Raw genomic sequence first — 14,224 nt, forward strand, 5'->3', positions numbered from 1 at the left:
GAAACTGAGGCCCACAGAGAATCAATCCTTGTAAGTGGCTGCCGATCGCGGGATCAGATTTGGGTAAGTCTCACGTCTAAAGCCCAAGTTCTTTCCTCTAAACTCTGCTGCTTTTGAGGAAGCAAAGCCCCAAGGACGATCTCATTTGATATTTCAATAGCGTTTTTATTTAGTTAAAAAATAAAGACCGACCCAAAGGAATGCATGTATGAAAGGAACCCATTGGGTATGCGAGGAGCGCGTGACGCGCGGTCCGGGGCCCGGGCAGGCCCGCTGTTCCTCCCGCCGCCCGCGCTCCCCGCAGGCGGGCCAGGCGCGCGTCAGCCGCGACACCGCGGGGCGCCGGCAGAGGGCGCAGTCGGAGCGGGCCGGCCGGGCGCGCGAGGAGTGCAGGCTCCCGGAGGCCTCGGCGAGTCCTGAGGACATAGATTTAATGTCTCCTTGTTCATTTCCACCGCCACTTCCCGGTTCAACAACCTCGTCATGCCCACTCTGCTAACTTGCCCCCCAAGCCCTTCTGCACGCGCCCGCCCGGAGAATCGGACGCTGTCCCTGCTCTGCCCGAACCTTCCTCGGCTGCTCCCTGCCCCGGGGACCAGGGCGAGTCTCCTCCAGGCCCTCCAGCCCTCCTCGTTCCTGGCCGCGCTCTGCGCCCCGGCTTCCACCTGGCCAGGCGCCCGCCCGGCGCCCCGCTGCAGCCGCCCTGCCGGCCTTTCCTCCCCGGCTCCCTGGGCGCCGCCTCCGGTCTTCTGCGCGCCCCCCCCCCCGCCCCTCTGCTTTCCCAAGTCCCCGTCGCCCTCGGGGTCTCGGCTTAGACGCCCCTTTCTGAGTGAGGCCTTTCCCGGCCGACCCCTCCCGCAGCCCCTGGCCGCCGTCTAGCCCGATTCCCCGGATGCCCCCACGAGCGCTCCTCAGGGCGCCCGCCGCCCCGCGCCGAGCCCGCAGGCTGACAGCCGGATCCCGACTCAGTGAGCGCGCGAAAGCCTGAACTTGAGGCGGCTCTTAATCGTCACCCTCGTCACGCCTGTCGTCGCGCAGTTTCGGGCCCCTCGGGGGCATGCCCACCCCTCCCCGCGCCCGCGGCGCGCCCAGGCACTTCGGGGAGGCCGCACCCCGCGCGGCGCCCCGCAGGTCTCGGGCAGGCGTCCCCCGCGCCCCCGGGGGCCCGGGCACTGCGCTGGGGGAGCGGGGGCGGGGCGGGGTGAGAGCCCGGAGCCCCGGGGCGCCTCGGGCCTCGCCGACGGCAGCGGGCGGCCGCGCTACTTCCTCCTCCGGGGGGCCGGCGGGGCGGGGCGGGGCGGGGCGGGGCGGGGCGGGGCGGGGCGGGAGACGCCCCCGGCGGGCCGGGCCGGGCCGCCCCAATGGGCTTCGGGGCCGGGCCGCAGCTTCGCCCAGTCCCGGCGCCGCGCTCGGCCGCGGAGGAGGCGCCCGGCCCGGGCAGCGGCGGCGCTGCGCCCGCCGAGCGGAGGCCGAGCCTGCCGAGCTGGCGCCCGGCGGGGCCATGCGGGCCGGTGCCCGCGGCCTCCTGGCCCTGCTGCTCGCGGTCGCCGCCCCGCTCGGGCTGCAGGCGGGGGAGCCGGGTGAGTGGAGCGCGTCCGGCGGGCGGCGGGCTGGGCCCGGAGGGACCGAGCCGGGGCCGGGAGCCGGGAGCCGGGGCCGGGAGCCGGGAGCCGGGAGCCGGGAGCCGGGAGCCGGGAGCCGGGAGCCGGGAGGCGGTCGGGGTCGCCGTCTGCACCCCGCGCGGTCCTGCTCGAGCTGGCCGGCGGAGGCTCGAGCAAAAAACAAGTTGCTGCCTTCGGATCGCTGCCCCCGCCGAAGCCCCCTCTGCCCCTCCAACGGGAGGATCAGCTTGGCGTCCCCCCGCGTTCCCTCTCCCCGGCCCCACTTACTTAGTGTCCGGCGGCCGCGGAGAGTGACCCGGCCGCGCCGCCCGGGCAGAGCCGTGCGCGGGGCGCTGCTCGCCAGCGTCCCTGGGGCCGAGCTGCCCGGGGCCGGGCCTGCCCGCCGCCGCCCTCCGCGCCCGGGAGCCCGGCGGGTCGGTGCGCGGCTCGCGCGGAGCGGTCGGGGGCCGCGTGTCCCGGGGGCCCGGCCGCGCCGCCCGTCGCGGGGCTCCCTGCGCCCGGGGCATTCGGTGGCTCGGCTCCCCGCCGGGCTGCTCTCTTTCTGGACCTGGTCCTTGGCTTCAGCTTGGACCTTATTAGCCCCAAACCGAGTTACCTCTGCGTTTCCACCAGATTAAAGCCGTAAACTGTTCGCCAGTGTAGGCAGGTCCTTGTTAATTAGTTCTTTATTGAAAGCAAAGGGCAGCTTTCTGCAGTTTTTTTCAGTTCTCGGTCCCCTCCTCCCCTACTTCTGCCCTGTGCAACGACGGTGAGTTAATAGCAGTGAATCTGTCCAGAATATTTTGACAGCTCCCCCACCCCGTGTTTTCTAATGAAACAAGAATCAAAACTTAACTTAATGCTGGCTTTTTTTTTTTTCTCTTCCCTCCCTGAACCATGTATCCATTCCCTATCTGAAACATGGATACTCAGGATGTTGGTAGTGGTTACCAAGGTTGCTTGCATACCATTTTTTTAAAGGCTAAAGTTTAAAAGAGATCTGTTTTGTTACTGTATAGCAGAATACTAGCCATATTGTAAAATTTTAGTAAATATGTGGGATTTTGATCATGGGTGCTTGAAGCATTAAAAATGTTTCTCAAGTTCCTATTTGAAGATGCACATTTAATACTGCACATCTGTGGATCAGCCCAACAATGTGTCTGTGCTGCTGTAGCCCAAACTGTCACTCATCTTTCCAAATAAAGTTTCAGATGTTATAGGGTCACCCAGGCTGTTAACTGGATACTTTGTAGAGCAGGTCTCTGCTGACAAGTGTGGTTGCTCAGATTCTTACTGAGCTTCAAGTCTGAGACCACTGCAGTTGACTTGTGGAAGAAGACATGGCCATTTGAGTTTCCATGAAACATCCTATGTATTTAGGATGTTGAGAGAACCAATAAGCGTTCAATAACAAAAAGGTAAAACTTAGATTTGGGGCATTTACTGAACAAAAAAAAAAATCTAGAAACTCCGGTTCCGATACCTCTTGAGTGAAGAGGCCTAGTCAGTGATTTTTGGCATATTTCTTACATTTGTGATTTTTCTGCTTAGCCCCTGGTCACTTACTTTTCTAGTTTCCATAAATTGAAGCATCTCCACCCACTTTAGGTCTTGAGATACGCTGCTCTCTGTGCGGCTGGATGGTGTCATAAGTGATATCAGTGCTCTCAAAGCTTAGAAGATCAAAGGGCAGACAGCGTAACAGTCTGTTTTTGGCAAGAAGATACCATTTATTATATTTTACCCTCATTGTTCTCAGAGTCAGCTTAGTCCGGTGCCCCTTGCCTCCCCAGCCTGCCGGATCACCACTCTCCTGTAGCTTTATAAAAGCCCTAGCACCACACTGTGAATCAGAATTTCCAATGGGTGGGGCCTGGGAATAGGTGCTTTTAATAAGGTCCCCCAGGTCATTCTGATTCAAATCAGCTTTGAGATGGTAGAACACTTTATAATGTTAGGGTTATGGTGAAGTGCTGCCACCTGTGTCATAGACAGTTTAATGTTACAATATTAGAAGGTCTGTTCATAAGTCATCGCTCCTTTATACTTGGCTAGACATAGGGCAGCCGATGTCTGCTGTTTTTACTGCTTAAAAGGTAAGCGCAAGTTTATTCTGGCACATTCTGTGTCACTGTGTGCACTTGTCCAGACTTTCCTTCATCCCCAGGGTCTGAGATTCTATCAGCCCTGTAGACTGTAAATTCCTGAGGGGAGCAACTAGGATTGCCTTTTTCTTCCTAGCACCTGACCAAGGTGCTCCACAAACGTTTCTTGGGTTGAACTGAACAATCTTTTTGTGTTTAGGAGATATTTTGAAATTACTTTCTAATTAGTGAAAACTAAATAATGAGAGGTCTACTGAAGTTCTTTACAAAGGTACATCTGCTGCTTCCACTAATTAATTTTGTTTAGCAAGCCCAGCTCTCTTGGCATGCCTATTTCTACATGTAAGGATGCCTTGTAAATAAAAGCACAGCAGCAAGAAGGGAACATGCCAGAGAACAACATGTACTGTATCTTTTGGCTCCAGTAGATGTAATTTGTAACATTCGAACATTAAATTATATGATATATTTCAGAAAAGGAAGACTTTATGTTAAAGGATTCATTAAACAAATCAAAGGATGTTATTAAACCCGGATTTGAACTCTGAATAGTGTCCCAAGCTGTATTTATCAACTTTTCATTGCACAACACGAACCCTTTAACCTTGTGGTAATGGCACAGACTTGAAAATCATATAAAAAAACCATGACATGGAAATAAGCAACACATCTGACATTTATAAGGAATTATGTTTTATTTTTTAAGTTGCTGAGGAAGTTTAATTGCAGCATTTAGCAAAGGTTTTAGTCATGTTATGGCAGAAGAAAAACTTTTTCAGGGAAATATTTTCTGTAGAGTTTTGGACCCACTGCTATGTGTATTCTGAAGAATGAAGTCAACTGTATACATATTAAAATATCCAATTGTTTTTCATTTTAAAAGAGATAATACATATAACCCACCTAGAATTGCACTTAGCACACAGCAAAAACTCAATAAATTCTAACTATCTTACTTTTCACTGCTGTCTGCTACTATTATTACTATTAATTTGACAAACATGGGGGCCCCTTTGCTCTGCCTCCCCCACGGCCTGTTGGACCTCGCTCTTCAGCACACTCGCCCATACCCCGAGCCACACCGGCTTTCTTGCTATTTCTCAAAGGTATCAGGCACCCTCTACCTCAGGGCCTTTGCATGTGCTGCTCCCTCTGCCTGGAACCGTCTTGCCCCAAATAGCCAGACAGCTCTCCTCCTTCAGTCTTTGTTCAGGTGTTGCCTTCTTGGGGAGGATGTCCCACCACCTGTAACCCACTTGCCGTCCCCAGAACTCCATATTCCCCTTCCTGCTTTGTTTTCTCCAGAGCATTTATCATTTTCCAACGGAGTGTATAATTGATACTTTTATTTATTTGTTCATATTTCCCTTACAACAAAGAGCTTTGTAGTTTGAACTGTGGCCAGGCCATGATGAGCGCTCAGTGGGGAATGAGTGTTCAGTGTGGACAGGCAGGTGCTCCGTGAGGATGGGTGAGAAGGCAGTGAACACAGTTGCTGCCCTGTTGTTAAGTTCTCAGGGCTGACTCTGGTTGAGAGTCAAAACTTGAAATAAAATTATATGTCTAGTCCAACTGTTGTCTGTAAATGAAAAGTCTGAAAATAGGATTTAAAATAGAGGAACTGATTCTGCTGTATGTGAAGTCTGGCAGTGGGGATGGAAGGAAAAGTATTGCCAGACTTTCAGATTGGTCCCCCCCCATTGGACTAGGAGTAATTTTGCCTTTTTGCAACTGAAGAGTCATGTTGATGTCATCTTCCAGACGTTCATTCTCTGCCTTGTGTGTATAACAAAATAGCTGTTTGCCTTGGGGGTGAGGGGGTCAGAGAGGCTTAACTGATGCGGATGAAGTGGTGGTTTGTAACCCGATGTGGAAATAAACTTGAGCTGTGAGCTCTAGTATGAATCTGGAACCAGTGCCAACCTGGCCTCTCCGTGGAAGTTGAAGAGAAGTGGTTTTATTTTTGGGGGGTGGGGAGTGGAATGGGAGAGAGTCTAAGGGACCCGTGAGAGCAGAGACAAAGTGGAGATTGTTTTAGTCACCAGCTGAACCTGGTACCGTGTCTGGTAGATAAGGCTCCAGATAGCTGGTCCTGAGCCCCTGGATGCTGTGCCTGAGGTTGGAGAGAATGCAGTGAAGGGTAACATTCACGGAGCTGTTTAGAGAGGGGTTGACACAGGACTGCGGTGATGTCTTAGGAAGCTCTGTGCATGTGTTCAAGAAAATAACTGAATTCAACTCTGGTGAGTGTTGGGAATCTCTGAGCCTCCTTTGCAGGCAACACCAGGAAAGCTGCCCTGAGGTAGGTGCTGGCAGTCTTGAGGATTGGGACCAGGCGGGCCAGCGGTCCCCTAAGAGCTGCACATGCTAATACATTGGTGCCATCAGGGGCCTATTTCCCCTTGAAGATCATTGGGGGACAGTGTTGAGGCATTTGTGACATTGGCACTATATTATGTCATATTGTCATGTGCGCCTTGACTACTTACTGCCATTTCTATCTTCCTAATGCTTACAAGATCTGTTAATCTAGTTTTTATGAGCTACCTCCTTGGGAGCTGCATGCTGTGTGAAAGTATACCTGTGTTTGCAGACATGTCTTGAGTCTCGTATATGGTAATTTTAGGTTAGGTGCATTTTTTTGTAGGAAAAGCTGCAAGTAACATTGAAACAAGGTAAAAGCTAACTGGTTCCATGTTACCCCATCTCTCCCTTTTTATAAAGCTACACTGGCGCTTTAAAAAAAAAAAATAAATAAATTTCTTTTAGGATGGAGATTTCTTTCCTGTCTTGCTTTCCCAAAGATCTTAATGCTTAAGGCAGAGTGGTTGGGGAACAAGCAGGGTACTGAGAAATAATATTGTCCCAATATATCATAATCCTGCAGAGATGTTATACAGGGAACCACTAAGGACATGGTTTTGGCACACACACAAAGAAATGTATACACACATACACTTATATACAGTCTACTGTCTAGTATTTGTTTTTACTAAATATTAGGTAGACAGATTTTCTGTATATATGTGTAAAGCATGAATGCAACAATAAAACTAACATGGATACTCTACTATGTAGTGTCTACATGCTTTTATAGTCTGCTTTTTATTCAACTTATCATTTTATTAAAAGCTTTTTACCATACTCTTTGGAAAAAAGTCCAAGTTTACATTTGTTTTTACAGTTAGCCTCCAGATAAACCAAAACTTATTTTTAAGTAACTTATCGTGACTGAGGAATGTCCAAGGTAAATGTAGAAATTTTGTGTTGGCCAGTCAACTGTGACTCTTGTTAAGATTCTTGTCTTGTGTGTGATTTTTTGAAGTCAGAGGTAATTTGCTTGTCTGTATTTTATTTGAGAAAGGTATTAAGTTTAATTTTAAATGCACTAAGTATTAGAAAGGTAATGTGCATTTCTTGGTCCTTCTTGGATGAGATTTTTAATTTATATTTAATGTCAGTGATTAGACTGGAGTGTATCTTTACTGAGAAACGCATTTGTTTTTATGTTCAGCATTTTCCAACTCAAGCCTTTTATTCAGTATTCACCATATTTACATTTTACTGGAAGGGCAAAGAACAGTCCTTCTTTTCTTTCATCACAAAATTAAAACCCTTGGAAATGGTAGTATCTGGCTCCATTTCACGATTGAGTGTGTTTAGTGGATGTGCTTACCTGCAGGTTGTAGGTAAATGATGTTTATGAACTACTCTATTCTTGAAAAAAAGGAAAACAAAACTTTATTCCACTATTTATGTTTGACAAAGAACAAGGCAATAGTAAAACGTAGGAAGTTCAGTTACATTTGAATTACCAGCGGGTAAACTTTCCTATGGGGAAAATAGGTAAACAACTCCTTGGGTGCCGCTTAATTTTTAAATGTCTGAGTGGGTTTAATTCAGCCTTTTTATTGCATTTTATAAAAGCAAGTTCACCTGAGATTGAAATGTGGTTGATTTTAGCCCAAAGGAGGGCACTTTTGAGACTTCCTAGCGGTGGAACCACTGGAACATGAGCTCTGTTTATGGAATTGCTCTTTCTCCCAGGAGTGTAGACTGGAGATTGCTCATTTGGGGAATTACATGGAACAAGATTTGTTCTTTTTTTTGCCCCTAGGAAGTCCCTGCTTTGCCAAGAGACTAAAATAGAAGATAGCTTAACTCTACAGATAGAGAAATGACCTTCTGTCACTTCTAGCTCAAAAGGGTCTGAAAATCTTTTGAGCCCCTCTTGCCTTTTATGTAGGAAACACTTTTTTCTGTCATCTTTCTTCTTTTCCCGGTTTCAACCTCTTTACTACAGTTGCTGTTTTATACTATTAAGACCTTAACAGGCTCACTGTTTTTCTTCCGAGGTATTTAAAATATATTGAAGACTTCATGGCACTTCCTCCCTAAATATTTCATTCGCGTCTCTCAACATTTTCTTACGTGGCCACAATGCCGTGAGCAACCTAAAAATGCTAATAGTCATGTCTTCACATTATCTGACACTCAGGTCATGTTCACAGTTCCCCTTAACCGAAATACGTGTTTTGACCATTGGTTTGTGAAAACAAGGATCCAAACAAGATTCACACATTGCAGTTAATTTTTATGTCTCTTAAGTCATTTGCTTTTAATCTACCACTGACCCCCCCCCCCACTTCCCCAAGGGAATCAGATTCAGTTGTCCTGTGGCACAGCTCGTGGCCTAAACTGGACTGACTGCTTCCTGAATGTTGTGTCTCTTACTCGGTGTACTATTCCCTGTATTTCTTTTTTTTCTCTTTTTTTAAAATATACCTTTATTGATTTCCGAGAGAGGAAAGGAGAGGGAGAGAGAGAGATAGAAACATCAATGATGAGAGAGTCATTGATCGAGCCCGCAACCCGGGCATGTGTCCTGACCTGGAATCGAACCCCGATCGCCTGGATCCCAGGTCGACGCTCAGCCACTGAGCCCCGCCCGGCCGGGCTTCCCTGTATTTCTGTATAAGCCTGAAGTTAGACCAAGGGCTTGATTAGATTCAAGCTAAGGGTTTTTGGTGCCACGTACTGCTAATTGTACCATAAGATAAATATATGATTATTGTTATTATTGTCCTTCTTTTAATGATGCTAAAAATGATCAGTGACTTCGGGCAGGAAGTAACAGCGTGGTCCCCCCTTCCCAGTCTAATCTGTGGGATAAGACTCTCTTGGTCAAACTACTTTTCCCCATCAACATTTCACTCAGTGGTTTAAGCATCCTTCGATTGTTGTTGCATGTCCTGTCAGGTTTTTGTATGTAAATAAAAATTTAAGAACCTATCTTTATATATATTTTGATTTATCAAGTGGTGTTTTTTGTTTTTTTGTTTTCACATCTAATTTAATACCAACAATTTTGAGAGCTATAGAGGAAACTGAGATGTAGAGAGATGCAGTCATTTACCCCAGTCACATTCACACTGTGCGTCCCAAGTGGGAGGCATATGTGTGTTCTCCAGTTCTCAGTGCATCAGGGGGGTCTCTTGCTCTCCTCCAAGGGAAGCTCATGTCCAGGAGAGATCAAGTTAAAGAAGAGAAGTCTTGGAGGAACATAATTTATGCAATAAAGTTTTAAATTAACAGCCTTAGATTTCTTTCCAAGATGATCACATTTGCCACTGAAATATTAAGACTTTTTCAGATTCCAGTTAGGAGCTAACCATGTGCTCTTATCGGACTGGGATGAATTCAGCAATGCAGAATGCGGCATGTGTAAAAGCAGTACACTTTTCAGGACGGTGCAAATGTGATAGGAGTTTCATAAGGTCTTTTTTTCTTTCTCATATTTTACATTTCGTGCTTCATTGAATGTATGATATGATACCATCTCTTTCCCAACTGAGATTTTCTATTTTCTAGTCAATAACATTGATTACTTTTTCCTTATATATGGCGCACACATGTATGTTCACAAATCTTCTCATCCTGTTTCTTTGTATTTTCCGCCCTATGCTCAAATAATTTCTAAACTGACACCCTTGTCCAGGTGTTAGAAATCACACCCTGGCTTAACTATACATCCTATAACATATTATTCTCTGTCCTAGTCTTAGAAATGAAACCTAATGTGAAAATAAGTGTTGGAGAATTGAAACTATATAGGTGTGTTACAATTTTAGGAATAGGATATTAGAATAAAACTATAAAACTGATATCTCAAGGATTTTCATTTTAAAAAAGATTCACTGCAAGATCCCAATTAAAAATGAGGGTTCTTTCAGTCTCTTGCTACTCAGTGTATCTTACAGGGACCTATAGAACAGCCATTACCAAGAGCTGTGGACACGCAGAATTTCCAGGCCCTGCATATTAACAAGATCCCCAGGTGACTGGTGTGCCCACCGAAGTTTGAGAAGCAGCACTTTAATCCACTGAAACCTTCATCTACAGAGCATTTTTTAGGAGCCACATTAATGCTAAGCAAAGTGAACAACAGCTGCCCTACTAGTGTTGCTCAGGGCTTGAGTGTTGACCCAGGAGCCAAGAGGTCACCGGATTGATTCCCAGGCAGGGCACATGCCCAGGTTGTGTACAGGAGGCAGCTGATTGATGAAGTTTCTCTCATTGATATTTCTCTCCCTCTCCCTTCCTCTCTCTTTAAAAAAAAAAAAAAAAATTCAATAAAAACATATTTGAAACAACAAAAAAGTGAACAACATTTGCTAGAGGTAAAATAGCTGCTTCTCATTAGACTCTTCCCTTAATGGTCTAGTAAAAGGGGTTTACATAAATAATTAAAAAGAGAGAGATGAAATTTCTCATAATCATGAGTTTTACAAGAAACTAAATGAAACATGGCCACTTTCCTCATGTTAGTTTTGAGACAAAGAGAGTAGGACTATAAATAATAAATGTAATGTGGGTTTTAATACCAGTTGTGCTTTTCAGCAGTTGGCTGAGCTTGGGCAATGTCTTAAATCTCTGCCTCAGTCTCTTCACCTCTAAGAAGGATGACGTGACGATGGCCCAGTGACCGAGGTCCATGGTCTCTATAGGCAGACAGGCTCGGTTCAGGTGCTGACTCAGACACCTGGGCTGAGCTACTCAGCTTCTCAGAGCCTCAACTTCTTCACACCTACAACACGGAAAACAGGAGGGACGTGATGAGGAAAAGGTGTTGTGGGCTTCAATTGCATTTCTGGGAAATGTCCTATCTTATATAAGCTATGAGGTATATACTTGGATGTTTGGGATACTGCTTTTTATATATGTATATCTGATGTATATATTTGTGCTATGTATGTGTGTGTATATATATACACATCTGTATGAAACATTTCATCATTTTAGAGAAGGAAACTAATATCTGTCAAATATGATCATCATGAAAATTAAATAAGCTAATGTAAAGCCCTTAGGATATGTTGTATCTGTCACCTTTTACAGTACAGGCTTCAGTAAATGCTAAGGATTAGTAAGCGCTCTTTCACAATTTTATGATTTTTTTATTCCAATAACTTTTTGGTTCTTACTGATTTTTTACAAAATATATTTATGAAAGTAAAAACTGTGTGTGTGAAAGAGAGAAATGCTTACATGTTTTTTAAAAAACTCAGATTAACTTTGTCTATACTTGGTAATACTGGATATTTTGGACTCCAGAGAAAAGTCAATATCTAGTAGCACTTATCTGAGTGATGGCAGTATGCATGTCTAATGGGGAACCAAGATTAGGAAATATAGCACGTCGTAGGGACAGGAAAGATTTCTTTCATATTTATCTTCAACTTCACAATTGCAGCTTGGACATTACATCAACATCCTGACATGACTAGGAAAGGTCAGCAGCCAATTTTCTCTGACTTCCTCATGCCCAGGCATCTATTCAGCAGACAAAACAGTTATCTTAGACTTGTTTTGCTGTACAAACACGTTTTTGTCTTAAGTTTTCATCTTTGAAATTATGAAACTTCTCTCATCCAATGTGTCAAATTTGTTGCAATGCCCCCCAAACACTTGTAACTTAATAACGGTGTGAAAAGTCTTGTTTTTGAATATCAGAATCATATACATAGTACAGTTTCAGTATTGTTCTTTGAACTCTAAAGGCCAAAGTACACTTCTCCATGTACAGTCTTTAATCCTAGAAGCCCCATTATGGAATTTCTCTGTGTCCTACTTCTGAGAGCATAGCCCAGAAACTGGCCAGTATGTCTCACAGAACACGACTCCCTGGTGATGCCCATTGAGGAAAGAGTTACGTGGACATATTGCAAACTGTCACCCTTAATAGAGCTTCGTTGTGCCCTCCGAGGGCTCTGAGATGTTCTGTGGTGCCGAAAAAGGCAGGATTCTGCAAGCTTACTTACCTGAGCTGTCTTTTGGAGATGAGGGCTTGACCTGTAAAACCCCTATTAGGACTTAGGAGTCCACAGTGCCCACTTTGGGAGATGCTGGCTTAGTAACAAGTGGGCCCTCAATAAATAGCAGGGGATCCATTCTAATTAGACTTTCAAGCAGTTTAGAACACTTAACACACAGACTCATTCATCTTTACTATACCCAGTTATAGATACACACTAAGTGGGTAACTTCTTAAGCTCACAGAACCAATGGGTGATGAAATTCAAAGCAATATTCTTGATACTTTAATATGTGCAGTATTTAAAAATAAAAATAGCAATTAAAGTATACTGAATTATTACTATATACTAGCATCTGTGCTCTCAATACCTGACCATCATGATCTCATTGAATGCTCATGATGACCCTGGGAGTTGGGCACTCTCATTGGCTCTGTATTACAGATGATGAGTTGAAGCTTGGAGAGGTAAAGGGACTCACCCAAGGCCTTGGAGTCAGTCCTGGGCAAGGCTGTGCGGGAACCCAGTGTGAGAACCATTGTTGCTGTCACTCATAAGTATATGAAATAATTTATGAAATTAGAAAAACCAGAGGGGTGCAAACCCTCTTCCCCCACATCTACAACCCTTCAGTAGGAATCACAGGACTGGAGTATGGCCAAGAACTTGAGCACTTTAACTTCAGCTGGTTTTACTTATAGCACATTAAAGAATAGCATTAAACTAGTTGTTGAGATTTTTTTCCACTGAGTGGATATGATACTTTTAAAATATGTTAACATTAAAATTATTGATGTCTTTGCACACTGGGGGAAACAGCCTCACATTATGTAGGGAGTTGTGGATAGGAGCTCTTGAAATGATTTGTTTCATTTTCATACATTCAAATTGATTTAAGTTTTTTTTTAGCTGATAGGAAACATTGTGTTGAGAGTTTACATGGAGAGACTTTTGACAGTCAGTCCCTTGTGTTTCCTTTTATTTTACTATTAAATGTCTTTCACCTGCTGAGGCAAAAGTATTGTCTTCATTAGATGATTAGTCATATCATTAGCATCTATTTTCTTTGTGGTGAAAATAAGGTTTAAAGAGATTCTAAACAGTTTTGCAGAACTTGGCCATGTGTTTCTAGTCTATAACTGTAACTTCCTTCAGTGCACTATTATTCACTTTCCTTTCAGGAAAACGAAAGATGTTGAATAACTGAAGTTTTATTACTATAACTTCTGTCTGACTCTTTATTTTCACACAACCACTTAGGCCCACTAGCCCTTGTTTTTCCGTTCCTTTCCAGGCATCTCACAAAGTAAAGTTAAGAACCATTAGAGAAGAGCAGAGTTCATAACAGAGTATAGCTGACAATGAAATTAGTAATACCTTGGGAAAGCTGTTCATCCCGTCAGACAAAGAGCTCTGTAATAATTGCAGGCTCCCCTTTGTGGTTGAAAAGATTGTAGTCATCAAGAGCTCACTTGATCTTAGACATGGGAAGAAATTTTCTCACACCCACACGTGAATGATTGTATATGTGTTGAGACTTGTTGTAGCTTGATTATTAGAAGCACAAGGATGCAACTGTAATAAAATCATGTTTCTAGATATGGTTTCACTTCTGTTGTATTGTAGAGCACTCTTGCCGAAATTGCAGGCTGTGACTTATTAGTAGGCAATAAAATCAATTCAGTTGGCACACCCACCATGCTTTTAATTAAAATGTGAAATGGAATAGAATAGGAAATATCACAGTGCATTGCATGTAGTAAAAAGAATTAAACAGACTTTTGTTTGTTACCCATTCATGTGTATATATGTGTGCTTACTTAGGTTGGGATGAAAAATCTATATTCTAAATATGGGTCTTTACAAAAAGTGTTGGAAGGCTGCTGTTTTATTTGGGGGACTAGTTAATAAATAATCTTAAAGGTATTTTTACACTGTTCATTTTACTTTATCCAAATACTTTTCAAGCTGATGCAATTCAGTAAAGAGTTGTTTGTTTGTTTTAATGCCTAAGTCATGCTTTGTAGTATTGCAGCACTTAGTCTGTACCAGGCATATCTTAATTTCACTTTTCTGTTAATGGAACATGATTTCTTATCAAAAGGAAATAGTCTTTTAAGGAAGTTATTGTTTTTCTTTCTTAGTGGGTGGAATTACAGTAGACTAAATAAGTGGTTGTGTAGACAAGGATCTAGGATTT

General features: G+C 44.6%; 1 protein-coding gene across 1 annotated transcript in view; it reads left to right on the forward strand.

Moving 5' to 3' along the window:
- Positions 1-1,361: 1,361 nt before the first annotated feature.
- The window catches only part of DCBLD1 (discoidin, CUB and LCCL domain containing 1), a 53,351-nt gene continuing 40,488 nt past the window's right edge, over positions 1,362-14,224 (forward strand). The window contains 2 exon segments of the mRNA XM_087817580.1: positions 1,362-1,422; positions 1,425-1,580. Of these exon segments, the coding sequence (XP_087673706.1) occupies positions 1,362-1,422; positions 1,425-1,580 (217 nt within the window).

Source organism: Miniopterus natalensis, chromosome 5 (genome assembly GCF_054644295.1).
Source record: "Miniopterus natalensis isolate mMinNat1 chromosome 5, mMinNat1.hap1, whole genome shotgun sequence".
Taxonomy (NCBI): Eukaryota; Metazoa; Chordata; class Mammalia; order Chiroptera; family Miniopteridae; genus Miniopterus; species Miniopterus natalensis.